The 26,272-nt window shown below is 41.1% G+C and overlaps 1 protein-coding gene across 2 annotated transcripts; it reads right to left on the minus strand.

Annotated features, from left to right (window-relative positions):
• Positions 1-2,149: 2,149 nt before the first annotated feature.
• Positions 2,150-24,780, minus strand: LOC137607534 (small ribosomal subunit protein eS19). Of its 2 annotated transcripts, XM_068333366.1 has the most exons (8): positions 24,646-24,780; positions 12,789-12,915; positions 6,184-6,292; positions 5,620-5,690; positions 4,097-4,197; positions 3,405-3,588; positions 3,262-3,316; positions 2,150-2,591 (listed from the first exon to the last, which is right to left on the minus strand). In XM_068333366.1, the coding sequence occupies exons 3-8, from the start codon at positions 6,241-6,243 to the stop codon at positions 2,544-2,546; spliced, it is 519 nt and encodes a 172-aa protein (XP_068189467.1). In that variant the 5' UTR covers positions 6,244-6,292; positions 12,789-12,915; positions 24,646-24,780; the 3' UTR covers positions 2,150-2,543. The 2 variants fall into 2 exon arrangements, with proteins under 2 accessions (XP_068189467.1, XP_068189468.1); XM_068333367.1 differs by lacking the exons at positions 6,184-6,292; positions 12,789-12,915; positions 24,646-24,780 and adding an exon at positions 5,913-5,991.
• Between the last annotated feature and the right edge of the window lie 1,492 nt (positions 24,781-26,272).

Genomic DNA, 26,272 nt, shown 5'->3' on the forward strand with positions numbered 1-26,272 from the left:
CCTGATCCTATCCATCCTGGTCACTCCCAGAGAGAACCTCAGCATCTTCATCTCTGCTACCTCCAGCTCTGTCTCCTGTCTTTTCTTCAGTGACACTGTCTCTAGACCAAACAACATCGCTGGTCTCACCACAGTTTTGTACACCTTTCCCTTCATTTTAGCTGAAACTCTTCTATCACACATCACACCTGACACTTTCCTCCACCCGTTCCATCCTGCCTGGACACGCTTCTTCACCTCTTTTCCACACTCTCCATTGCTCTGGACTGTTGACCCTAAGTACTTCAAATCCTCCACCTTCTTGATCTCTTCTCCCTGTAACCTCACTCTTCCACTTGGGTCCCTCTCATTCACACACATGTACTCTGTCTTACTGCGGCTAACCTTCATTCCTCTCCTTTCCAGGACAAACCTCCACCTCTCTAGCTTCTCCTCCACCTGTTCCCTGCTCTCACTACAGATCACAATGTCATCTGCAAACATCATAGTCCATGGAGATTCCTGTCTAACCTCGTCTGTCAGCCTGTCCATCACCATAAGGAACAAGAAGGGGCTCAGAGCTGATCCCTGATGCAGTCCCACCTCCACCTTGAACTCCTCTGTCACACCTACAGCACACCTCACCACTGTCTTACAGTCCTCATACATGTCCTGCACCGCTCTAACATACTTATCTGCCACTCCAGACTTCCTCATTCAATACCACAGTTCCTCTCTGGACACCCTGTCATCAGCTTTCTCCAGATCTACAAAAACACAATGCAGCTCCCTCTGGCCTTCTCTGTACTTCTCTATCAACATCCTCAAAGCAAATACTGCATCTGTAGTACTCTTTTTTTGGCATGAAACCATACTGCTGCTCACAAATGTTCACTTCTGCCCTTAGTCTAGCTTCCTCCTCTCCTTCTTCGGCCAACAGTAATCCAGTTTCCACTGGTGCCCTGTAGGTCAACAGCGCCAATGGCGGTAATTGTTAACCCGGGCCTCGACTGATCTGGTATGGAAGTCATAGGTTTGATTCGCATCTTTAATTTGGCAAAAGTTTTACGCCGAATGCCCTTCCTGACGCAACCCTCTGTATTTATCCAGGCTTGGGATCGGCACAATAAGACACTGGCTTGTGCCCTCTTGCGGCTACATTACTTGCGGCTACACTACTTAAATCAATTATCTACTTGTCCATAAATGTCCTAAAATGCTGTTTTAGAACATTTGCAAAACATTAATTTCACCAAATCTTTAGGGAAAACACACACACACACACACACACACACACACACAGTAAATGCGCTAAGTGAGACTTCTCTCACGCTCCACAGACAACTCTCCTGACAGACTGCGGCGCCTGAGGCATCCCATCATCGATGACTGGATCTGTCAGTACGCCTACCCCACTTACTCCACAGACAACATGGTTTGTGCTGAGTTCATGGCTGGAGGTGCCAGCAGCTGAACCACAGAGAACACAGAGGGAGTCAGATGGCATGAGTGTGAATCTCCTCCAGAAGCAGGAGGAGTCTGCCTCAGCGCTTACTTCACCTTAGCAGTAAATTATGCAGATAGAGACTCTGATCGCCTCTCATTAAAGCAGAGGAAGACAATTAAAGTGCATCCACTTTTAAATTACCTAGAAGCTGTTGTGTCTGAATCACTGCAGGATGATGATGCAACAGCAGTGCAAGAGACAAGTCAGTCCTCTGAATGTCTCCTGTTGAATATTTGTTTAATTTTTCATCATAAATGAGAATTAAATCAGGCTTTAAGGTTAGAGAAATTATCTGGTAACACTGCAGTAGGTGAATACCTAAGGTATTTTAAAATTTAATTTTTTAATTAAAAATGAATAATTAAAAAATGTTTTTAATTTAAAAACATTTAAATGTTTAAAAACATTTAAATTTTTAAAAATGTCATTTTTAAAAAAAATTAAAAATGACCTAAGGTTTTCTGCTGTTAATTCCCACAAACCAGTCCAGCAAATATCCATCAACAACGTTTAAGTCCTGTTTCATAGCTGGATGTGATCAATATGACCAGGTCCTCCTTTCACCCGTGTTCACAGGGAGATTCCGGGGGTCTTCTGGGGTGTAAAGGTCAGCTGCAGGGAAACCACTAAACACACAGTCAACCAAACATCCATCCTCTTTGCTCAGACTTGATTTATTTGGATTTTTGTCAGTAATTCACATATCACAAATTAATATTCAGGCATAATATTCTGCAAACAAAGAATTGCATGAATTAATAAAAACATGCATTAGCATGTCTCGTATTGGTTGTTTTTCTAGTTTCACAGCTGTTGGCGACGCGACATCTAAACGCTCTTCTTTCGGTCATGCTGTGCTCTCAGAAGTCACTTCCGAAAGCAGAAAACGAAGGTGAAACCATCCATTTATATTTAACGTGGATTTACTCTGCTGCTACACATGCAACTCTGTGAAATGCCTAACGCGCTCGGTCACCGTGGGCACGGCAGTGATGTGGGACGAACGTAAACACGAGTGAATAAGCAGCACGGCTGTTTTTGTTTCTGCATGCATTCCTCAGATGGTACTTTGTAGACTCCGCTGCTTCTTGTTTGCTGAGGCAACCTAAAGGATGAGAGAGTTATATAGCATAGAGCACATGTGTCAAACTCAGGGCCCGGGGGCCAAATGTGGCCCGTCACGTCATTCTGTGTGGCCCGCGAGAGCATTAAAGGTCAGAGTGTCTAAAGACAAATAGGTCGAAAGCGTGCTTTGACTAAAAACTACATTTCCCACAATGCAGTGATTAAGCTCATTTTGAACAAAGTTAATGTCTTAACTTGTGTTTGATGTTATTTTTCTTTATTCATTGATCGTTTGATCCTTGATTGATGGAGTTCTGTGGGTTTAATAACCTGACAAATTAAAAGGATTTATTTTATAACAGAGATATGAGCAAAGATATGTTTTCTGTTTAACTGTAATGTTTGTAACTTGATTAAGTAATAAATTCAGTGTTATTTAACATTAAGGAGTAGTTACATTTATGTTACATTACATTGAGTTACATTTAGTTACATTTATTAGTTACATCTGGCCCTTTGAGGACAGCCAGTATGCTGATGTGGCCCTCAGTGAAAATGAGTAACATAGAGGGATGAATGTGATGCATCTAAGGTGAAAAGTGTAACGTGCACACCTCATTTAAACTTGGATAAGATAAAGTGTTCACATTTGCTCGTGCATGTGAGCTGTAAATGCTGCAACTGTTCAAAAAACACCAACAACAACCCACCTGACCAGCGATCCTGTCCAGGTCTCTCTGGCCCTGAGAGGTGAGTCTCCGTCCACTGTGAGCAAATGTTAAAGTAACATCATTCAGTTACCAAAATCATCACAATCTCGTCTTACCGAGCCAACACGGCGCTGCTGTCTCACCCATTTGGGTCCTTCTCCACCATCTTCAGGCCTTCCAGGGCCTGGAGGACCTTTCTCGCCACGTTCCTGGAGCCCACGCTGAAGTGGGCGGGGCACACGCCGTTCCTCTGACGCCCTCCGTAGACCTTGATCATGGATCCGACTCCGACTCCTCCTCGCAGGTACAGGTGACGCGCTGTGGATGCTGGTGAGACGTGCACAGGGTACCCAATGTGTGTGTCGCAAGGTTTGTTTAATCACCTCAAGTATTCTAGACGTGAAATCAAACATTCCAGCTTATCTCGTGTGTGACATATTTCTCTGCAGACCCTCATGCTATTGTCAACATACATGAGTACACGACATACACTGCAGCTGAGAAAGGATTGTGTATATATGCTTTCATTGTATATATCGTGCAAGTTTGGGAATTTACCCTTGATAAGGATGATGAATATTACACATCTCTTGTTTTCAGTCATGCATCACATTCCTAAAATTATGTTCAGATGTGTAGAAAATATTTCTTTAATGTTGCTTCAGTCGATATAAAGGTCTTCTCTAGAATCCTTTATCATCACTGACACAAAAGGAATGCAATAAATCATTTAATTTCACTTAGCTCAGGCTGTAACTTATAAATATTTTCATTGCAGATTAATCAAGCAAACCCACAGGGATGATGTATGGCAAACACTTCCAGTGTGACCAACCTGCTCTGGTGTAAAACCAGTTGTCATCACAGGGAGCCAGCTCTTTATGCCTGGCAAGCTTCACGGTGTCAACCCATTCAGGGACTTTCAGTTTGCCAGACCTGAAACATTAATTATCAGTTGATGTGATGAACGCCGTGGGATTTATTTAACACGTTATGTAAGCAGGTCGTAGCGGAGCTGGCGGTTCTGCCTGTATGTCTGCAAACGTGATGCGTGGGTTAGCATTTCTAGTGGGTGTGTGTTGCATAAATAGTAGATTTTATGTTCTTCCTAGCCGACATAAGAGGTGAGCTACGTCCCGGACCAGTGCTCTGAGTTATTTGTTTCATAAAGGGATGGATGCTGCCAGAGATTATCTCTTGGTTAAGTTGGGATGGACTGAAGCACTGCTTCCTTCTCTTCGTCTTGGTTATACATTACTTGAATGATTATTGTGGTTCATGTCTGCAGGCAGACCCGTGTAGCTGCTTCTGGGTTATCGGTGACATTTAGGAGGATGTTAGGAAAACTGAAGCACAGTTTCAGTTCTGCCTCAAGGTCCCAACTAACTTGCAGGCTGTTACTGAGATTTTTAGCTTATGCTGTGGACAACATACAATTTTAATATTAAATTTGTCATTATAGTTCTTTAGTCATTTCACATGGTCATCTGCAAATTCAAGATAGTCATGGGTGAATTTTGTGTTTGTATTTTATAACAAATGACTGGTATAATCAAATAAGTATAATTTACACTGGTTTATATAGTGGTTTGTTATGTTTTCTCAATCATGCTTATACGTATACTCAAAAAGTAACAGTAGCTGTTTGTGTATTTGTGGTTGTGAGATGCTTTACGCCTGACTCCAAATGCCTACAGTTCTTAAATCCATAGCAAAACATATCCATGGATGGACGATCTCAGCCACTGGTGTTGTCGATGGATATATGTCAAAATGGATGATCCTTAAATCACAAAAATTCCATTAAATTAACAACTGAATTTAAATTAACTATTTTCTCTTTTCATGAGAAACAACTGCGAAGATACGATCACGAATAATGCATAACAATAAAGAAGGAGAATTAAAAAAAAAAAAATTACTCAACATTCAATCAAATTTCTTCATCTTGCTTTATATAAAATTGTTTTGAAACCGCCTGCTGATGTCTTGCCACAAGACTAGTCACCTGTGTTCCAGACACTGTTGCACCATGTTGGTTCCTCATAATAAATATACTTCAAATACATGTGATGTCGTCCTACTGGGGCTACATCTTTATTTATAGTGTCATTTAACTGTAACGTAAGTGACAAATAAATGAGGCCTAATATGAGTGAAATAAAATAAATAAATACGAAATACATACTCATATAACACCAGCTTTCCAAAAACAAAAATAGCAGTAATTACAGTATATTCGCCTTAAGGTCAAGTGTATTTTGTCCCTCATGACGTGCCGTAAACACAATCAGCGCTCCTGTGATTGACAGGCGTCAATCTGCCACTCATGCTAGTTCTGACCTGAACGGTACTCACTTTTTAAGGAAAGCCGACAGAGCCCTGACGAACTCCTGCTGGTTGACGTCTTTCACTGTCACACCGGGCATCTGAGAGGTAAATATGGAGAAAAATGTCATCTTAAATATTTACTTAATAAAAAAAACAAAACAAACAACAACACTTCACGTCTTTTATTGAAGCCCAAATTCCGCAGCTGTAGGAATACATTGTTTGCTAACGTTAGCAAACTCCTAGCTAGCTTATGTCTGATAAAACGGCAGCTATTCACACATAACTTAAATATTATCCAGCAGTATTACATATCTTACTTCTCTTAAAATGTGAGATTAACTGTTCACAGTTAGCTGCAATGCTTGCAAAGCAGTTAGATTTGAAGATGCTGATGAGAGAGGTGGAGGCTTGCTCTTATCTAGAAACGATACCGTAGTCTGAATTAACTTCGTCAGCAAGCAGGTGCAAAACGCTTCCTGCCTCAGTCAGCTCTTAAACACAGTTTATTCAAGCAATAGCAGTAATACAATTCTACCTGCCTATTTTAATCAAAGTACGTTACATATTTTGTATTAAGTCTGTTTTTACCTTGTTAAAACGAGAGTCGTCACCGCTTGGATGCTGCTTGTGATGCTGTTCCCCTTGCATCCCAGCAGAGGGCAGTGTTGTGCGGCAGTTTTCACATCTCGTCCCATTTCTCGCATTTACAATAGAATAAAATGCAGACTTAACAAAGCTCAGTTTATTTTTTTAAGATAAAAGTCAGTGTATATGTGTTGTACATTTATTGCCCCCTTCGTATATAATGTGTCTCCTTCATAGATTAAGTGACCAGGCCTGTTTACCAAGTTGATTTCTGCCCTTGGCAAACAAAGTATACGTAGTATGCAAAGTATGCAGAGACTGTTATCTGTACTTAACTGATACAACTCTACTTCCATTCCTGCGTAAAGACAGCATTCAGTGAAAGTGTGTGAGTCAAAGGTACTACTAGTTTTCATCACACATCTCTTGACCTCTCATGGTCTGTGTTTTCCTCAACACTTGTATTGATGTAAGTGAAAATAATTATATTATCTCTAAACCTCAGTCAAGTAACTATTTAATTTATCAATATACATATCTATAATGTCTAATTGTTGTTTATATTTTATCATAAAATATCTAATGGCAGTCACTTGGTAGTTTAAGCTCAGTGTTGAATTACTTTATGTTAATTTTATGTAGTGTTAATACCACTCTAACCCAAAGTGGATCGAGTATATCTGAACTAGTTCCATCTTTCCATGTTTGTCTCATGCTTCAGGTTTAACAGGATTTCTCAAAAACCATTAAGGACAAGAACATTCATTTATTTTGAGAGCAAGTCCTGCAGTAGACTAAGTAAGAAAGTCACTACTGAAAAACTCCCTTCATGGGAGTAATGGCCCATGATCTGAATTGTCCACTTAGCATATAACTTATTAAATGTCAAACTATTATATCAACATTAGCTGAATCCATGCTGAACAAACATTATGACACCCTCATTTTACAAATTTATCATCATCGTTTCACTTCATTCATAAATTGCTTTTTATCTAAGTGTGTGCATTACAAAGTTTTCTCAAAGTGTCAGTAAATGCCCTGACCTCTCATCTAACTATTAATCTTCATTTTCTCTCTGTTCGGATCCTATTCCAAACACCTTTTCTAAAACTAACCTGGTAGTTGACTCTGTGCTTGTTTTGCTTGGGAGGTTTTGCTAGGATTTGACTATTCTTAGTTTCACAGATGATTTGGGTCACATGTAAGTCATCAGTTTGTTTATAACTGTTTATAATCTATAATGTCTTTAATCTTCGTGTGGGTTCTAATAGAGCATTTTCTTAATTGATTGATTACCCAACAAAGTACAATCCTGTCATCTCTGCGTATTTATCTGCACAATTAGAGCTGTTTTAAGCTCAACAAAACTGAAGGGAAAATGTCTTGAAAGCCTGAAAAAAGAATTTTTCATTACATGACTTATTTTGACTCAACAGCTAGTCAAGAAAATAATAGTGGAATTAAGAAAGAAGGAATGATCATTTATTGCAGCATTATTATTCTTTCATGTTGTCTTTGTAGCGTTGCTTATTTTTTAGTACGTAGTTTGACACGTAACACTATAAATTACACAACACATACTGCCGTGTTATGTCCTTAATGCCATGTGTTGTTTTCCATTATGTAGACTAGCATCTTATGCGGATTACCCCCAGTGAGAGTATGAAACACTGCATCTAAAGCCAAGGTAGACAAATGTGAAGACATGTTCACACTCACTGTCGCAGCGCGCGCACCCACACACACACACACACACACACACACACACACACACACACACACACACACACAGTCATGTTTCCGTCAGTTTTGAGGACTACATGTGTGTCGCTAACCCTTATAACAATATTAATTAAGGGTTGTCGTGTTTTGTCCCTGCAGTATGGCTGTGTAAATACATTTATTACCCACAACATGAGTAAAACACACACACACACACACACACACACACACACACACACACACACACACACACACACACACACACAGACACACACACACACACAGAGCAGCCCTGTGCTCTCTCTGTCTGCCTGTCTAAGCTTCTTCCCCTCCCCCTCAACATCTCTCTCCCCTTTTTTGTCCCCCTCGCGCTCTCCTTTCCCTCCTGCTCTCTCTCTCTCACTCCTGACAGCTAGCTCTATTTCAAGCCTCTGCCTAACAGATAGAGGGAGAGAGAGAGAGAGAAACAGATGCGCAGTGAGAGAGAGAGAGCGAGAGAGGGAGCAGTGAAGAGAGGGGAGGGGAAAGCAGACAGGATTTAGAGTTCAAGTGCACATGCAGAAAATAGGCTGAATAGAGGAGAGTCAGAGCAGAAAGGAAACCAGGAAAAGGAACGGCAGGGGTGAGAGAGAAAGCACACAGTAGCTTGTTCTTTTCCTCTTTCTTCCTCTCTATTTTCCACCACAGAAAGAGGAGGTATTAGTCTCAGAACAGAGGCACGAAAAAGAAAAGCACAAAATTGAAATACTGTGAGTGTAAAGAGGAAAAAAATAAATCCTATGCCTACTCCTGCCTCCTCCTCTTTCCTCTCTGCACCGACACACTCCTACTCTATCCCTCCCTCTTTGATATTTCTCCATGAACCCCCAGTCCCCCTCTCTCTCCCTCTCCTCGCTGGCTCTCCTTTCTCTCCCCTCCCACCTCTTCACACACACATGCACACACCCCGAAGTCCTTCCCACTCCTTCCTCTCATGCGCGCCGCTTATGATCCACTTTCACTGGAGACTGAACGCAAAGGGTTTGTGTTTTTCTTTCTTGTTTCTCTTCTGCTTGCCAGTTTTTGCTTATGGTCGTGCCCTCATGTAAGGAGTCACCATCCCATAGACGCTTCACCTCTACTACGCGTGGCGCCCCTGAAAAACGCAGGCCGTGGATTGTCCCTGCTTTACACTGAACGCCACAAACCGCTTGTCCTTTCCTGAACAGTTTTTCTAGTCTGCAGTATTTTTCGGCTTTTTTCCTCCCCAAGACAGAACTTAACTTCTGCTCAGAAACCTTTTCGTGAATCTCATTTGAATTCTGAAGCTAGAGCTTAGGGTTGAAGAAAAGGAAAAGAGTGTCCAATGAATGGTCAGATGAAGGGGACAGAGGCAAAGAATAAGGGAAAATGGAGAGCATGGCCTGCGGAAGAAGGCGAGAAAGACAGAATGAGAAAGAGAGGTAGGAGAAAGTGTACTGGCACTGACAAGAAAAGCAGGAGGGGAAGAAAGAAGAAGGGGGACGAGTAGGGGATAGACTCAGGAAGGAGGGACAGCTGGATAGGAATTGGCAAAATCGCGGGAAAAGGGAGAAAAAACAAAACTCCAGAATGAGAGGAAACCGGACTTCTCTCCAAAGTCAGACTCGTACTTTCTGGTCGCCATTCATTTTTATTTTTTGACATGATTTTTCATCACTCCTCCAGTTACCCTATGTATCTGTGAGTATACTGTATGTGCCTTTCCTTTCCTTTCGAATACATCCTCCCTGCTTGTCCGTTTTTCTTTTTCAAGCCGTTCCCTTTCCCACCTTGCCTTCCCTTCCATTTTCAACTCTTCTTTTTTTTTCTCATTTGAAAAACGTGTTCCCTAGGTTGATAATCCCTTCATCCTATCCGTCTATCCCGTGTATCACTCCACCTCTCTCCCCCTTTCACCATCTTTCCCTTTTTCCTCCTTCAGTTCTTTATCGTAGGTTATCGCTGCTCTCTTTGCTTCTCCTTGAAAGATTACCTCTGCCCACATTTGGATGAGGGATCACTGAGTGCACTCAGTGTTAGGGGCCCATGCATGAGAGACTAGCAGCGTATGAAGGATGCAGGATGTGTGCGTTGGTGCATGTTTCTACTATATTGGTCATGTGCATGTGTGTGCTAGTATGTCGGGGTGTGATTAGGAGTTACCAGTGGCGAATGTTCACTTCTGCGTACGCATGCGTAGATTTACACTTTTTATGTTTCATATTTGGGGAATTATTGTGCCGTCCTGTTGATCCTAAATGTACCGAAATGAAAGATGTATGCTGTAAAAACTGCAGGATTTGTTTGTTTCTCTCTATACATGTCCCCTTTGTCGTATCAGTCGCAGATATCTCCTGGCATCTCTTTCTTCTGCCTTTTTTCCTGTCCTGTGTTACATATCTGTCTGCTCTGATTTTTATTTACGTAGCCGCCGGTAATCTCTTCCCAAATCCTTTACCACATTTGTTATCGCTATTTTCGTTATCGCAGATTGTGCGTGATCAGTCGTAGTTTTTTTATCGGTGTGTGTGTTTTACTTAAAATGATCCCCAACGTCTTGAAACACCATTACATAGTTCATTCTAGGTTCTCGTATTTTGTGTGATTATAAATTTTTGTGTATCTGTGAATAAAGTGGACGCGAGGACACAGACGGTGCGGATATATTTAAATGTACTAACTATAGACATGAGGAAAAAAAAGCTAATTGCATAGCCAAGGCTGTCAAATGGCAGTTACTGGTCTAATTCTCTGATAATGTGTACTAAATTAAATCACGCAGTGATTTGATCGAAACACAATGATATGACATTTATGGGTGAGCAGCATCACTGCATTCTGTGATAAGCCAAGGGGGGAGGAAGCTTTTGTTGAGTAGCGTCCTAGGCTCGACCTTTCCCTGACCTCTACTGTAGCTCTCAATAAAATGAAGTGAGGAGTCTTTTATTCGAGTATAAAAACATCAGTTTATGTTTGTAATAATCAGCTAGAGATAAAACTAGAAAACTGGACAAAAGCAATCCCTTCAGAACCTCCAACCTGATTTTATTTGTTTGCATCTTTTGACTTTTTACTTTTTCCAACCTACCTAGTGACTTTGATTCCACTCCTGAGGGGATTCGACAATATTGCCAGTGAAGTGGGACCCCCAGGTTATGAAATATTACTAAGACAGACCTGGTGTTATGTAATCTTACATAACTGAGGCGGTGGCTCAGCAGGGTTGTGATCAGGGGCTCTGGAGAAGAAGCTATACGGGTCTGCTTATGGTATGAACTCACTGGCGGGGTCAACACACTCTGGGCCTTAAAGAGGAAGAGGCCTAGGTAAAGACACTGCAGTATCCACTCTTATGGATTTAAGTGCTCTCTGCCTAAAGGCGAAATATAATCGCCTTGTCTTTTATTGGAAAGGTACGCAAATGGCGCATTTACTGAATTTATGTACATTTCTGTGCAATTTAACTAAATCCATCCTGTTAAAGAAAAAGAGTAATTCGTCCTCAATTAACTTTAAAATATTCATCTCTAACTGAATTCAACATCTTCTCTAATAGTTGCCTTTTTTTCACGACACTACTTGAAATTGGTGTATATTTATAGGATAATATGGTACAGTATCAGACAATATTCAAAATACTACGCTCTTGTCCATGACCCACAAGTCTCCACTAGTTCTCTATGAATCTCATGTGTTTCTCATTCATAATTGATGACATGATTCAACCGCAGCATACATTAATGGATCAAGCAGACCTCAGAAATTCCCCTGCAAGCTGCCATTGTGTGCAGCAGGTTTCAATTCGTGCTACTGGGTTTTTATTTTCTCAGCTGGAAAGCGACAAATTGCCGAGTGTCGGCACAACATCGTGGCAGCCTGAAAAAGAAACGGTGTCAAATCAAATAGACGTATGGTGAAATATTGATATACATTTAATGAAATATATAGTCTGATACTTGTTTGATTGAAGGAAATGTGTGGTTACAAAAAGACCAACGTGCATTAAATAGAAAAAAGTGGTTGGATTCTGACAGGTTTGCAAACACAATAATTCACAATGAGTAACTTCATAATAAATCAACCATGTTTTATGGGGTGCCTGCAATTCTCAAGTTATTATTGTGCAAATAAATATTTAACTGTTTTTCAGAGTGATGCTCCGAGACAACCCAAACTATATCTAAGATGAACTTATTTTATCAGGTAAGCAAATATATTCTAATTTATCTAATAATGCAATAATTTAACATTTATTCCTAATATTGAGTCTATGTATTGCTTTGTTTAAAATGTGCTTTACTGAATGGACTTTTGCTTAATGGCACTCAGCAGTCAGGAACACTTGGTCAGCCATTTTAGTCTGTTGCCCGATCGAAACGTCGATGCACCATCAGAATAATTGAATTACTCTTCCCTGAGTCATTCTGTTGTGATTAACCTCACAGACATGTGCTAACTGTGGGCCTGTGTTAAAGTAAGCAAGCAGACAATATTTCATTTTGCAGGCATGCCTGTTGGGGTCATTTTTGTCCACCGCTGTTTCTTGTGTCTTATATTAGGAAGCAACAAGTGGGTCATTTGTTGGTCACGTCCTGATTTTCAGATGTCGAAAAGTGACAGAGTTCGGGCATAAAGAACGTCCTCTTGTTTAGCCTTGAAGCTAGCTTTAGAGATGCCTCACATTACATTTTTGTCTTTGTGCTGATGTCACCCCCATGCCCCTGGTCCAGCAGCAGGAGAATAAGAGCTACATTCTGCCTCTGCGACACAATAGGGCCCTTCTTGCCCTGATATTTTCACAGTATGTTTTTGCAGGGCCCCACACACACACACACGCATGCACATACACATGCGTGCACACTGTCTCTGCAGGCATCCTGTACCTGATATTTCCATTCTCCTTGTAGGTGTTTGCTCAGAGATTTGAAGCGGTTTGCTTTTGCCGACAGAAAGGGATTTGTAAATATAGAGCAGGTCTTCTGTTGGTTTTCTACATTCATCCGCAGCAGCCTGTCAACAACGAGAAACATTAATGCAGCTTTTTATTGTGTAGTTATTTGAATCCTCATCCTCACAGGGTTTGCACACAACAGAACATATAAGATGACATACAGCACATGCTTTTAAACTGTGTATTCAGTAGTATGCATGTATTTGGTAGTGCTTTCACGGGTCGGTGTCAGATGAGGCATGTGCAGCGCTGCAGTACAGTACGGTGGGGCGGCATGGGTTAACAACTGAGGACCGGAGGAATGTGTTGGGGTCGCCAGGGAGAATTCCTCAGTCCTGTGCGACTAGGTCACTGCACTGACAAGAGTCTGCCACCCTTTTTAGCATGCACACTGCCGCCCTGTGTCTCCGTCTCATCGCCTGCTCTATCTTTTTCTAATTCTGCCTGCCTCTCTCATTCTCTTCCTCTGTCTGACTCCAAGTCTGTCATCCTTTCTCCTCCTCATATCCTTCCTTCCTTTGTTCTTCCTCCTCGCTCTTTGTCTGTTTTAGTTGGGACGTATCTTTATGCAGCCTTTATTTGTCATTATCATCTGCTTAATCCATTCTCCCCATCCTTCACCCTCCTATTTTTTTTTTTTGTCGAGTCTGTCGCTCCCTGTCTGTCTTTTTCTGTGGCACATTGAGTTCAGTGCTGCAGGTGCTTTCAAGAAGACATGAGGGTGGTGGGGGGATGGGGGGCGCCAGACAGTGAGGCAAAAAGTCGCAAATATCATCCTCTGTCTGCCTGTGAGTGCATCCTGAAAGCGTCCTTCTAAAAATGTCCGAACATGTCTGAACGTTTAGGACAGGATGCGTTAAATATTATCTGGGGCAAATTGAATGAGCGGGTCTTTGTGATTTATTTTAACCTAGTACATCCCACAACAATGACTATTTACGCAGTGTCCTATTTGTCCTATTGTGTGTCAAACAGGCAACAAACACGTCATTTTTATCAGTGGCGGGGAAGCTGTGATCCACATTCTATCTCGAACAACAGCAGCATATTTGATAGACCGTTTTGGAGGATATGGTAGTTTGAGACAATGTCCGTAAATCACTGGAGTCACCCATGAAATCTGAAAAGCAGCAGTGCTGTGATCGCTCTCAGAGAGGAAGGATTCCTTGGAGTCCATCTCTGCCGCCGCCGTTTCTAGTTTAGTTCTTTGTCTGTCCACTTTGGCGAAGCTTTCAGGGACCACAATCATCATTTAGCACATTTTATTTCAAGGTTTCCACCAATTAGGTTTACTGGCAAAACACCATCTCTTTCAATACAGTTGAGCTCGGTAGCAATGAATGCTGTTGTCGTGTTTGTTGAAGGAATATTTTTTTCACTGTAGGGTTGCTGAAATATCTTAAAACCCATTAAATTCCTACAGAAAAATGAGCAAACGCCCTGAATCATAACAGTGGCATGCCTGCTGTTAATACAGTGCTGTAGCCTCTACATATGGTGCCTGGCGGTGCTGGTCATGTATAATTTATGTGGTGAGTACGTTCCCACACACGAACCGAGGGTTTACATGTGATCTGTGTTCCTGAGCGAAGGCTTTTGCAGAGGCTCACTTCTTCTTTGGGTGGCAGTAGAGGTGACAGACAGACCCTCAGGTACAGGAGTGTTTCTGCTGATGGTGGATGTGATGATTTAGAACAAAATCTCACCAAAGGAAAGCATTTCTCTTCTTTTGTATTTCCTGCTGGAGGATTTTCACAGCCACTTCTGGAGATTCCTTTGTCCTTTTGTCCAAATAAATATGATTTAAATTTCACCGACTGACAGTTGTGGATGGTATGACTGTGATTATTGAATGGTTATTTGTTTTTATGTTTTGTTTTTTACATTGCCCATATGAGCCCATACAACATGCACAGTATTTTGTCATATTTTTTAAAATGCTGTCCCCAATTATGAACTAAACGTCTCATATTTTCGAGGGCATTATTAATGCTTTACTCTAAAAAAAGATATATTTTGTTAAAAGTTTAACTTTAAAGAAGGAACATATTAGTGTTGACCCAAAAAGGAAAGCAATTCTGCTATACGATTTAGACTGTTTATGAAAAAGCGGTGGCACACAATGCAGGTACAGAAACATTGAAATTGTTCATTTGAGATTTTTTTTATTTTTTATTTTGGCACAAACAGTCATACAACATTGAATACTTGCAATCTGTAGTAATTTTAAACAATTTTTGTTTTCATAAATGCCTGATTTATCAGAGTATGGTGACTGGAATCAGACTAAGATTACAAAAACCCCCACCAACAACAGACAAAGCTAACAACAAAATTTAAAGCTAATCTATCTTTTCACTATTGTTTTTAGGATTCAGTTTGAACAATAATTTGAAAATGATGAACAGCTATTTTAAGTACAGCAACAGCAATAATATTTGTGCGCAGTAAACACGATTTAAACACAGAACCAGCCTCTGTGTCGTTTTCAGCCGTGGACAACAGCTGTGGGCACTGCGGCGACAGTGCTCTGAGCGTTAGCCCCGCGTGTTTCTGGTGGTTTATGTAACGTAGCAGACTAAATGTAGAGCACCAGGTAGAGCAAAGAGGAGCTGCACAGATCAACTGTGTTTGTCTCATGTCATCCGTGATGCACCTTCGTTTGGACTGAACACAGGCCGTTAGTACAGACGGACATTACTGAATAACAGGCATTATTTGAGGCCAGTTCATGACCTTACACACGCACGCACGCACGCGCACACACACACACACTGACACACACACACACACACACACACATATTGGACAAAGCATTAAAACACTAATCAATTTGAGCAAAATATCTGTACCAACTAGCAGTTTCTGTAACAAGTTACCAGGGCTTAAACTATTTTACAATCAGCAGCAAATTGAATCAGCAGCAAATTGAATCTAAGAAGACTAAACAATAATGTGTTATACTGTATTCACATTATGTACTTGTTTTGTTGTTTATATTAAATGTCTTGCTTCATACCGTGGATGCAGCAACATTTGAAAGTATCACTCAGAGCTTAATAGAGTTAGAACATGACTGTTTTTATTATTTAATCAAGCAACTTAAAGTAAGCGGAGAGAAAAGCCAGTGAGGGAAATTATCAGTAGTTGCAGCTCAAACACAAATAAATTTTAAGATCTAATTATTTGGACCAATGAAGTGATGCTTTTTCTGAAAGTGCTTTTGATACCAGCTTTTGTTTCTTTCTTTCTCCAAACATTTTTTGAATGTGATGAATCGAATAGCTGAATTACTGGTAATAGATTACTAATTATTGTGTGTGCTAAAATCATTTCATTGTCAACCTCATGTGTCATCCGGATCCATTTTAGGTGACACATATGTTCAAATTTAGAAAACATAGTCCTAAAACTTCCCAGATGACATTTCGTCTGTGTTTATTCGTGTATGAATGTGTGTGTGTGTGTGTGTGTGTGTGTGTGTGTGTGTGTGTGTGTGTGTGTGTGTGTGTGTGTGTGTGCGCGTGTGCGTGCGCTCATCCCCGCCACCAAGCACCTAAAGCCCTGGCAGTTTGAGACAGTGAGGGGAGGTGAGACGTGAGTAATAGCAGTGACTGATGATGTCACAGACAGCATTGCGCCACATCAGATACCCCCATGACCCTGCTTTAGGATGGCGGCAGCAGCGTGCAAGCACCCGTGGGTAACACACGCCAAAACACATTAGAAGCAGGGAGATGGAGAGAGGCGGGGATAGAACACACAGAACTCAGCTCAGGGGGACAGAGAGAGAGACAGCGAGACAAAGAGAGATGGATAGAGGGGAAGAAAGAGAGAGACTGTCAGATTAAAGAGGAGAGAGAGGAAAAGGCTGAGAGACATGTCAGTATTTGCTTCTCCATGCTTTTTTTGCAGACTGTCTGGTTGAAGTTGATGTTCTACATCACTGCCTAAGGTATCTCTGAGTCTGTCTGTCTGTCTGTCTGTCTGTCTGTCTGTCTGTCTGTCTGTCTGTCTGTCTGTCTGTCTGTCTGTCTGTCTGTCTGTCTGTCTGTCTGTCTGTCTGTCTGTCTGTCTGTCTGTCTGTCTGTCTGTCTGTCTGTCTGTCTGTCTATCTGGTAGTCTGTCTCTGTTGCCCTCTCTGCCAGTTTGCTTTCTCTATCACTTAAGAATAGAAACTACAGGTAATTGAATAGATTCACTACCAATCTAGACTACCTTAAAGAATAAAATGTTAGTTATTAATATAAAGCATGGGAGATATCTTTTATTAGAACCTTTTTAGGTTTAAATGAATCATTTTCAGATATCATATAATGATATTGATGCATAATAAACCAAATATTTAAAAGATTTATCCAAATTCGACATTGGATGCAGGCCTACCTCTGATTTCAACTGCAGTATTTTTCCCTGTTTCTGTGCCATTTTGCCTCTTTTGTGTCCATGGTGACTGTCTCTCAACCTTACTGATGGTATGAAATTGCCAAAGGTGAAAATGGTCGCATGAGTTCAACGAGGGTGGATTGACTGACAGTGATCTAGTTGAAGAATTGCTGAGCTGATTGCTTCAGATGTTATTCTCTCGTCTGACAGACCGACAGCTGTTTTCTGCAGTTCTCATCGGGTCTCTCTTTTTGCTTTGCTGGGTGTAGTGGATGCTGCAAAATATGCAATTTAGGATGATTCATATGATCAGACAGTCACAATTATGTACTGAACCACGATGTATGCATGATCTAAAACCTGGCTCAGTGATGACTTGTTGCTTTTGATGCCGCATAAATCCAGATAATGTGTGTCAGAAGTCATTATGATATAAGTCAAACAAATATGTGACCTTTTATTATCTGTTAATTGTCAGTGTCATTTAACATTTCCACCCTTTCAAATATACGTAGTTGGAGAATTCATATCTAATGACGGGGATGTTGTCACTGTGATAATCATGTTTTTTAAGTGTTAAAACTGAATGTTGTAGGGCTTCTATTGGCCATCATGAGACTTCAGTTGATCATACTGACGTTGAATAAAACCTAATTAGTTTGTAATTTACACAATAAAATGAAAAGAATTCAGGGACCATCAGTTAGATATAATATTTAATATCCCCACCGTGCCTCTTTAGGCCAGATTTTGAATTTTAGGAACCTGCTGCTTTGAGTACGCAATTAAACAAGTAAACGTTGTCATTGACAGCGTGCAGTATTCTCTTTGACGACTGGGAGAACCTGCGCTCAAAGCTAACTGAGGCGGTTGTCATTGAAATCCATATTAAGCCCAGGAACCTTGAGCTGAAAGTGAAGAGTGCCTGTTCACAAGCACTTGTGGTTGTTTTAGCCACAATTACTTCAAAGTCTCATTCATTTCCAGCTCCCAAATGGCTGTTAGTTCTTTGATCTGTGGAGAGATGAGCAGATACTTAAAGATGAGCAAGTGGAGCTTGTTTGCAATTTCAAGGCGATATTCCAGCGCAAAAGAATCTCAAATATTTTCGCAGCCTAGAGGGAAATCACTGCTCCTTTTGTAATATGTCTCACTTATAGAATATGCAGTGAATCCTGAAGAAAATCACAAATGTATTTAATTTATAAAAATTTCACAAAAACAAAGAGGATTCCATAAATAGTGGTGCAATCTGTCAGCACTGGCTAATCGCAGCGGTCGAAATATGAGACTCGATTAAATCTCTGGCGATTTCTGCGTCACAGTCTAGACGAATATCATCAACAGGTATATCGTATTTCAGCAGAGGACCTTTCTTGAAATACAGTTCATCGGTGTCACCTGGATATTTTTTCGACCAGGATCAACGATTAATCATTTCAGGCATTTTCTGGCAGTACACTGAACCCGAGAGGATTTAATAAACAGATTGAGTTTAGAATAAAATTATAGCTGTGCCTGATGAGAAGGAATGAAAGTAAAAAGATCATGAAAAAAAAATAATTAAGTAACAAGTGAGAAGAATGATGACAGTGGTTCATGGTGGCTAGCTACATTTACAATTAGCATTGCCATGGCAGTGGATTGTACAGGGGGAAAGATGAGGTATTGTTTTACTCAGACATTAGTGAAATAAAATTATGAAATATTTAACCTGTATAACTGAATCAATCAGTCAGAATCATAAAAAAAGCATTACTGAGTAATTTCAGAACCACTGTCAAAAAACCACAGAACCCCAAAAGTCCCACTGATGAAGGACTGGTGGGCTCGTCTCCAGTGGACCACTCCTCACGTCATCATCATTAACCATCAGTGACCTCAAAGCTGAGGTTTGGACCCTAGAAATCCCCGGTCCTTCCCAAGTGTACCGTTAGTCACTATGCTACTGGTAACACATCATCCCTCCAACCCACCACCAGCCTTCCTCCTCTTCTTCATCTGTGGTGCATCACCCTACTCCCTCACTTTCAGTTTCTCCTCTCTCCTTCACTCCCTGGCTTGATATCGATCTGAATTCATTTGTTTCCTATTGATCTGCCACTCCACCCTCTGCCGCATTGAACAAACACAAGGACACACACCATGTGCACACAAGCATCATGGGTATAGACGAAGCACAAGCACTTCTCGTGCAACCTTCACACAGGTTGACATACGCAAAAAGGCTAACAGCGCTCATTTGAAAACCTGTTATACTTAAAGTGGTTAATATGCATGCGTCGACTGCAGAAAGACACATCTTGAGCCACACACTCTTGATCAGAGAGATTTCAGAGGCTGCAAACATGGAAGTTCTGAGAGATCTTAGCTTAAACATCAGACAAGCTAATGACATACAAAGGAGTCTGGATTCTATATTGATCCAACACCTCATGAGTGAGATGAAAACACAGGCGATGTGAGGCTGGCAGCAGCAGCTGACACAATTACAGCTGCAGATCATTTGAAGCGTTTCTAAATTGTACTTATAGTCATGGCTACAACAAATAAGAGAAACTGAGTTTCATATCAAAGAAATAAAAACTTCTTGAAAATCCTTCAAAATGAAAGGACTTTGTAGAACACTGAAAGGAAGGGCTTGTCATCGGACAAGCGTGATAGATCGGAGTTTCGTAAACTTGTTTGTAATTAAATCAGAAAATGATCGGCGGTTCAGACCTCAGAGTTTTTGTGTGACAAAGTAATCGATCAGGTATGCATGGTTGCTTTTACAATATTGACCATCACAGCGTTTTTTGAGATCGCGTCACCTTATGTTTCAGATTTTACTTTTTTTGTTGAACAGTCTTGTGCTGTATTTTGCACACCTCTATGTGTTTGTGCTACTAAAAAATGAAAGAATGAGACTGGATGTTTTCCACTCTGAGCTCAAATCCATATGAATGAAACCTTTTTACCTTTGAGGTTCCACGCTTTCTGGTTTGAAGTTAATAATACAGAATAATAAATGTACCAGGCTTTAACTGCAATGGACGTACGTAACGCCTGCAGGCTCAGTGTTTAATTCAGATATCTGAGGAGATAACTTCAGAAAACTGTGACAGGTTGACAAACCTCTCCAGCGGCCCCACCAGCCACTCCAAAATTTTTGGTTGGTGGCATCAAGTTGCCATGACACCAGACTGTTTTTCCTGCCCTCTGACCTCCTTCCAGGACATGCTGCGCCCAGTCAGACGGCATCTCCAGCGTCGGCTTCAGTTCAAAGGACTGGAGGGAGGAGAGGCGGGGGGGGGGTGTGGCTGTGTAATATAAGATGCACCACAGGCAGTGCTGGCTCTCCCTTAGTGCATGCAGATTGGAACATGCAGACCCATTTATATATATATATATTTATATATATATATATATATATATATATATATATATAAAATATACGTACACTTGTGAATTAATGAGCACACACAACACATAAGCTACACATTTCAAGTTCTGCTCCTTCATTGCGTTGAAGTGTCATAATTATTGCATTTGTTTGGCTCGGCTCTGTTTAATTTATGATGTTGGGTTGTATTTTCCACCGTTATTAATGTATTATTCATCGGCATTGACTTTAACCGTCTCCACTCTACATGTATTTTTGTACCGTCTTCTCATTCATGCTTTGTTGATGCCGCTGTACTCGTTCTCACCATGATCTCCACCTTTGTTAATCCATTTCATTCTCTGAGCAGGTTTTGGAGCTGCCTCCATCATAAATGCATGCTACTCTATCTAGTCCATTGTGCTGCCAAGTGCTTATCTCTAATCAGGGATTGGTCCTTTATGATTTAATCATATCTATTTTTTCATCATTGAGTCAAGGACTATTAGTAGTGCAGTAGTTGTGCTGCAAAAAGCAAAACTAGGCTATGTGACCTGGATGAACTGGTGGGCTGTATTTGTTTTCTCTCTCCAAATTCACAGCTTCATGGTTATTGATGTACCCCTACCTATCTCGTGGAATGCTAATAATCTGCGCGATGCTCTGCTTTTTCAGGCATGCTATGGTCAACCGTAGAAGCTGCTCGCTGAGAGGAGATCCACTGGAAAAACCTCAAGCTAGATCCCGGTTGTGAGGTAAACGCTTTGGCAAAAATCTGTGTCTTTCCATGTAGGCAGACAAAGACTCTTTGAATCTGACTGAAATGGAACAGGGTGCTAACGTTTCCTTGCCCCAGCTTTTACAAAACTCAAATTTGTTTTGTAAATTGCTATATTGCCTAGTTTTTAAATGTTAGCTGTCGCACAATCAAACCTGTTGTAGGAAGACTACATCGTACATTGTATTCAACATAATTGCACATGAGGAAGTCACATAATTGCCTGCGTGATTACTCTTTTTTTTCCAATTCTTTCTCTTTGACAAAGACGCATTCTACCAAGAAAAGTAGAGTATATTTGCACACAAAAGCAGCTTACCACCATTTGTCTCCCACTGAGTCAAAGCAGCAAAAAGGAAACCAATTCATAATGGTACATATCATTAAAGTAATTACATATTGTATGCGTATAAAAACCCTCATTATGAAATAAGTCCATTACGTTTTTTGTTTAAATGGCTTTAAACTTGGACACGCTGAATGCACTTCACCGATTTGTGAACACACAATTTCAAATACACAAAAGACACACACTTTCTCCTGTCTTACACACACACACACACACACACACACACACACACACACACACACACACACACACACACACACACATACCGACTGACAATACCCAATAGCCATTGACAACAGTGCCCTAGCAACCATTGGGCATCATGCCAAGCCACTGAGGTTGCCTGGTAGTGTGTTCCCATGGTAACGTTTTCTGCCTTTGTAAATATGGTACGAAGAGAGCGAAAAAAAGGGGGGATCAGAAGAAATTGCTCTACAGAATCTCATCCTATCTTGAGAGAGCTAATAATTCGTGGTGGGCGAGTTGCAGGCGTTTTCGCTCCTGGTCCTGCATCGACATGAAAGGGTCCGCTAGCAGTGCTGGGTTGGCTGGGGTGGTGGGTTTCAGGTCCAGGTCCTGGATGCGTAGGGTCACATTCAATTTTTAAGGGAACAAGGAGGAAACGATCCTTTCCCGGTCTCTATCTCGTTGTGATAAAAGCAAAACCTGGAAAGCAATGATCCCACTCTGAACGTGTGATTCATTCATTTGGGTATTTATCTACTTGTTTGTTGATGTTTTTTATCGTATTTTTATCTTATAATTTTTGACTTTCATTCAGTTGTTAAGAATTCTATTTATTGAGACACCCTCATTTAAAATCATTGTTTCGTTTGTCTGAATTCTGTGTGTCCTTCGCTAAAATGAAGTAGTCCTTCATTTGTGTTGAACATTCACATGTAGACGGCTCCTAGTGGTGGGTAACAGTCTGCTGTCACTGGGCAGATTCTGCTCCTCTTTGCCCCTACATTGCTTGGGTGGTGCCAATATCTTTGCACGTCACTTCTCAAAGTCAATGAGTGGTGGAGAGTGGAAGTCGTGTCTTTATCACCTATCACAGCTCAGCCTTGATGTTTTTTTTTTTGTCTTTTAAGGAAAATACAATATCTGTTTTTTAAAGATATTTTTCTCGTGTGAGATTCTGTTATTTATTTCCTCTCTGAATATCCAGTCATCTGAATAAAAGGTCCACACTCCAACCGACCGTGTTTTTTGAATTTAGTTTTATTAAAAGAAATTACTTTGGCATTATAATTTTCAAACACATAAATAAAATTTGTTGTATTCTGTCTGGAATATCTTTCTAAATCATGTGCTTTAAATATACATTATTTAAAGTATATAAAGACTAGAAACAAACCTAAAGCTTCGGATATTCCCTCAAAACTATTTTAGCAGAAATATCTGGCAGTGCGTTGCAGCTCCGTGTTGTCTCAGCTGTTGTTAGGGAAGATTAACTTGACATGATCATGTGCATGATAATCCATATACCCATAGCCATTACTGGCTGTGATAACAACTGTTTAGATTGAATTAACAAACTGGATTACCAGTAAATTTAATTTGAGAGGTTTACATAACAGTGTTACAAGCTGATGTAACACCTGCCAGTTGCATGAACAACTTTGATTTACATGTTTGGCTGATTTCTTAACATACATGTGTTTATTTCTGCTTCCCATCGCTGTTATTTTTCAGTATTCTCTTGCAGCAGTAATGCGTCTTTCCATCCTGCTTTTGCCAGATTGTTCTGCCGTGACATCATTTCATTCTGAAAAAATTCTTGCGTCTTAAACTTGGGTGCACCGTTCAGTTAAACGGTGTCACCAGTAATTATGTGACTGCGTAAATATTCTGGGAATTATTGTAATGCTCTAAAGGCGGAATAATTTTCAGTTTCCTAAATGTTTTGGTTATTTTAGGCGTATCTGCATTCATATTTTGGCTCAAGATGATTAATTTGTTCTCGCCCTCTCGGGAGGCCGAGCTGTAATCCCCACAAAGCTTCACCTGACCCGACACCAGCCGGGATTCGGGCTTAAACACCACGGTGGCCTCTGGTGCAGAGGCTTCCCACCAGACTCGCATTGGCACACAAACGCACCCAGGCATATTGGCAAAGAGCTGGCATTGGCACAACCATGCCGCATTCATTCGTGATCCGACTGCGAAAGAGACGGTGGGAGAGATTTTAAAAGGGGAGGAGCAGAAGCGAGGGGATCAAGGGGGGAGTTAGCGGTTATGAAAAAAGAGATTGTTTGAGGGAGAAAAAGTTGTAAAAGATTTTAAAGCTGATGAAGGAGGGCAAATAAAGGTACGCGGAGAGGCAGGAGGACAGCCAAATAAAGCAAATGAAGAGGTGGGGGGAGCGGGGGCTTTCAGGATGGTACGGGGCAGCAGAGAGGAGAGAGGTGAATGCTTTTACATTTGGAAACTAGCCAGTAAAAACAAGACTATCAAGCATATGGCAATGCCCTACCTTCGTGAAGTTACACTTAGTAAGTTTTTCATTTAATTGGGGTTAACATTGAATATTTAGCATAAAATACTAAACCCAAGCTATTCACCACACACACATTTACCTATGGATGTTAATACACCGTAATCCTGACAGGTATTAGAGTATCTAGTGAGGAATCACCGATCGAGGTCAGCTTTGTCTGTGAGTCGTCCGAGACTTCAAAGTTGTATTCTTGGTGCATTGACCGGGCTGAATAGGAGGCCTAGCAACAGCAGCTATCAAGTAATCAATGACTCCTTCAGGCACACAGGAGGAGTGTCAAAACACAGCCATTGACTGCCAACAACAGCCAATTTGCTGCTTTTTGCAGGAGATCACCTCGGCGAGATGGCGAATGTGTGGGTGTGCCCCCATTATTTATGTGGTATGAGAGAGAGCGACTATTACTCACCCATTAGATCCCGTTTGTTATATTGGAAACGGCTTTACGGCGCGGTGTCGCCCGCGTTCCCCTGCATGTAGTAAACACAGATCAGCTCATTATGGTTTAATGCATCACGAAGGAAAGGAAACACAGCAGCCGACATTACCGAGGACCGAATGGAAACAAAAATGTGAGACTTCATCTAACTTTCGCTCGTTCTTCAGCTCATTTATGCACTCGCTCATATTTGGTCTATTTCTGGCCGGAGGGAAGAATGTTTTCTTTTCCGAGGTGACTCAATATCATTTACTGGTCTCTCTGCAGCGTTCCTGAACTCTACAGGGTGTTTCACATCCGAGACACTTTTTTTGCCCTTGTTAGTATTAAGACCCGAGGGCAGTGACGTGTGGCTCATATAGCTACTGTTCTGTTAGGTAACACTCATGGTAATCTACCCCCAGAAGGTCGGTCTAGCCTTTATGAACCCACAGCGGAGGTTTTTTTGTTTTGTTTCTAACCTATTTAAAGACAGAGCAGTAGATAACCGGATGAGATAAGAAACATTTTGGGATCGCATGTCAGAGGATGCATAAAAATCACAAGACGTACCTTCACCATACGTCTTTTCTTCACCTTATATAACAGCAAACTAAATATCGTCTTGACCAGACAAAAATTAATCAATTAGACATCAAAGGCCTTGAGTCGGTCTATAAACACACACAAGTAAAGATCAAGACAACAAAGACGAATGTTGTTCCATCGACCACCTAAAGATACCAGCCTTCAGTACAGTCTTAAGTGTAGGTTCAGTGGAATGAAAGCAGGAGATGAGTGTGTGGCTTTAACCTCTGAAGGAGAATATAGTGTGTTCTGTAAAGCTGAATCGAGGCTTTGAGGATGAGGAAGACTCCTGCAGCTCCACTCGCAGAAGTAGGTCAGGCAGACGCCTACAGTAAGCAACTGCAGGTTAAATGCATGTCTTTGTATTCAGAGACAGTGAATCTCAGCCTTGGCCTCTGGTGGGGGGTGGGGGCAGTGTGGGGGGGGGCTGGTCTGCGTACTTTATCTTCCCACAAGAGGGAGACAAGTCCTCAGAAATGTTAGCGTCCTTCGTTAACCAATCTCAACCAGCATGCAATCTTTTTTTTTATTCTTATTTTATTGAGTCTATTTGCTGTAACACAAAAACAATACAGAAGCTCTTTAAATATCCAAACGCAAAGCGAGACTTTATAATTCGTATATGAGTGCAAACAAGACAAGACGTAAGAAAAGGTCAGACGACAGAAGCCATTCAGGACGAGATCTGCATGGAGGAAGAAGAGGAGACTCCGGCGTTGACCCCGCTCCGGTGCGCTGCAGCGTGAGGTAGTTGGTTGTATGGTTTCGCATAATAAACAGCCTGGAGATAACTGTACAACCTTCTAGCTTTCCCTGCGGCGTCACCCTGCCACCACGTCCACGTCCATCTCCCCTGATGTGGTACGTATGAAGACCCGGAAGAGAATATGTACATTCAACCGACCAAGGTCTGTTTAACTGAAGGACTAGTGGTCGTCTCTGTAATATGCACCATCTAGCTCGCATCCATTATCACATCTAAAATAATTCAACATTTCTCCTTCACCTAATTCAATTTCAAGCCTATAAT

This window comes from Antennarius striatus, chromosome 14 (assembly GCF_040054535.1).
Source record: "Antennarius striatus isolate MH-2024 chromosome 14, ASM4005453v1, whole genome shotgun sequence".
NCBI lineage: Eukaryota > Metazoa > Chordata > Actinopteri > Lophiiformes > Antennariidae > Antennarius > Antennarius striatus.

What these genes read in the sequence shown, in the direction of transcription:
- LOC137607534 (XM_068333366.1), bottom strand. Translation starts at nt 6,243, where the DNA reads ATGCAAGGGGAACAGCATCACAAGCAGCATCCAAGCGGTGACGACTCT. An exon ending in CTGTCGGCTTTCCTTAAAAA is followed by an intron (nt 4,198 to 5,619) that starts GTGAGTACCGTT and finishes TTAATGTTTCAG; the next exon opens with GTCTGGCAAACTGAAAGTCC. An exon ending in TGGACAGGATCGCTGGTCAG is followed by an intron (nt 2,592 to 3,261) that starts GTGGGTTGTTGT and finishes CTCATCCTTTAG; the next exon opens with GTTGCCTCAGCAAACAAGAA.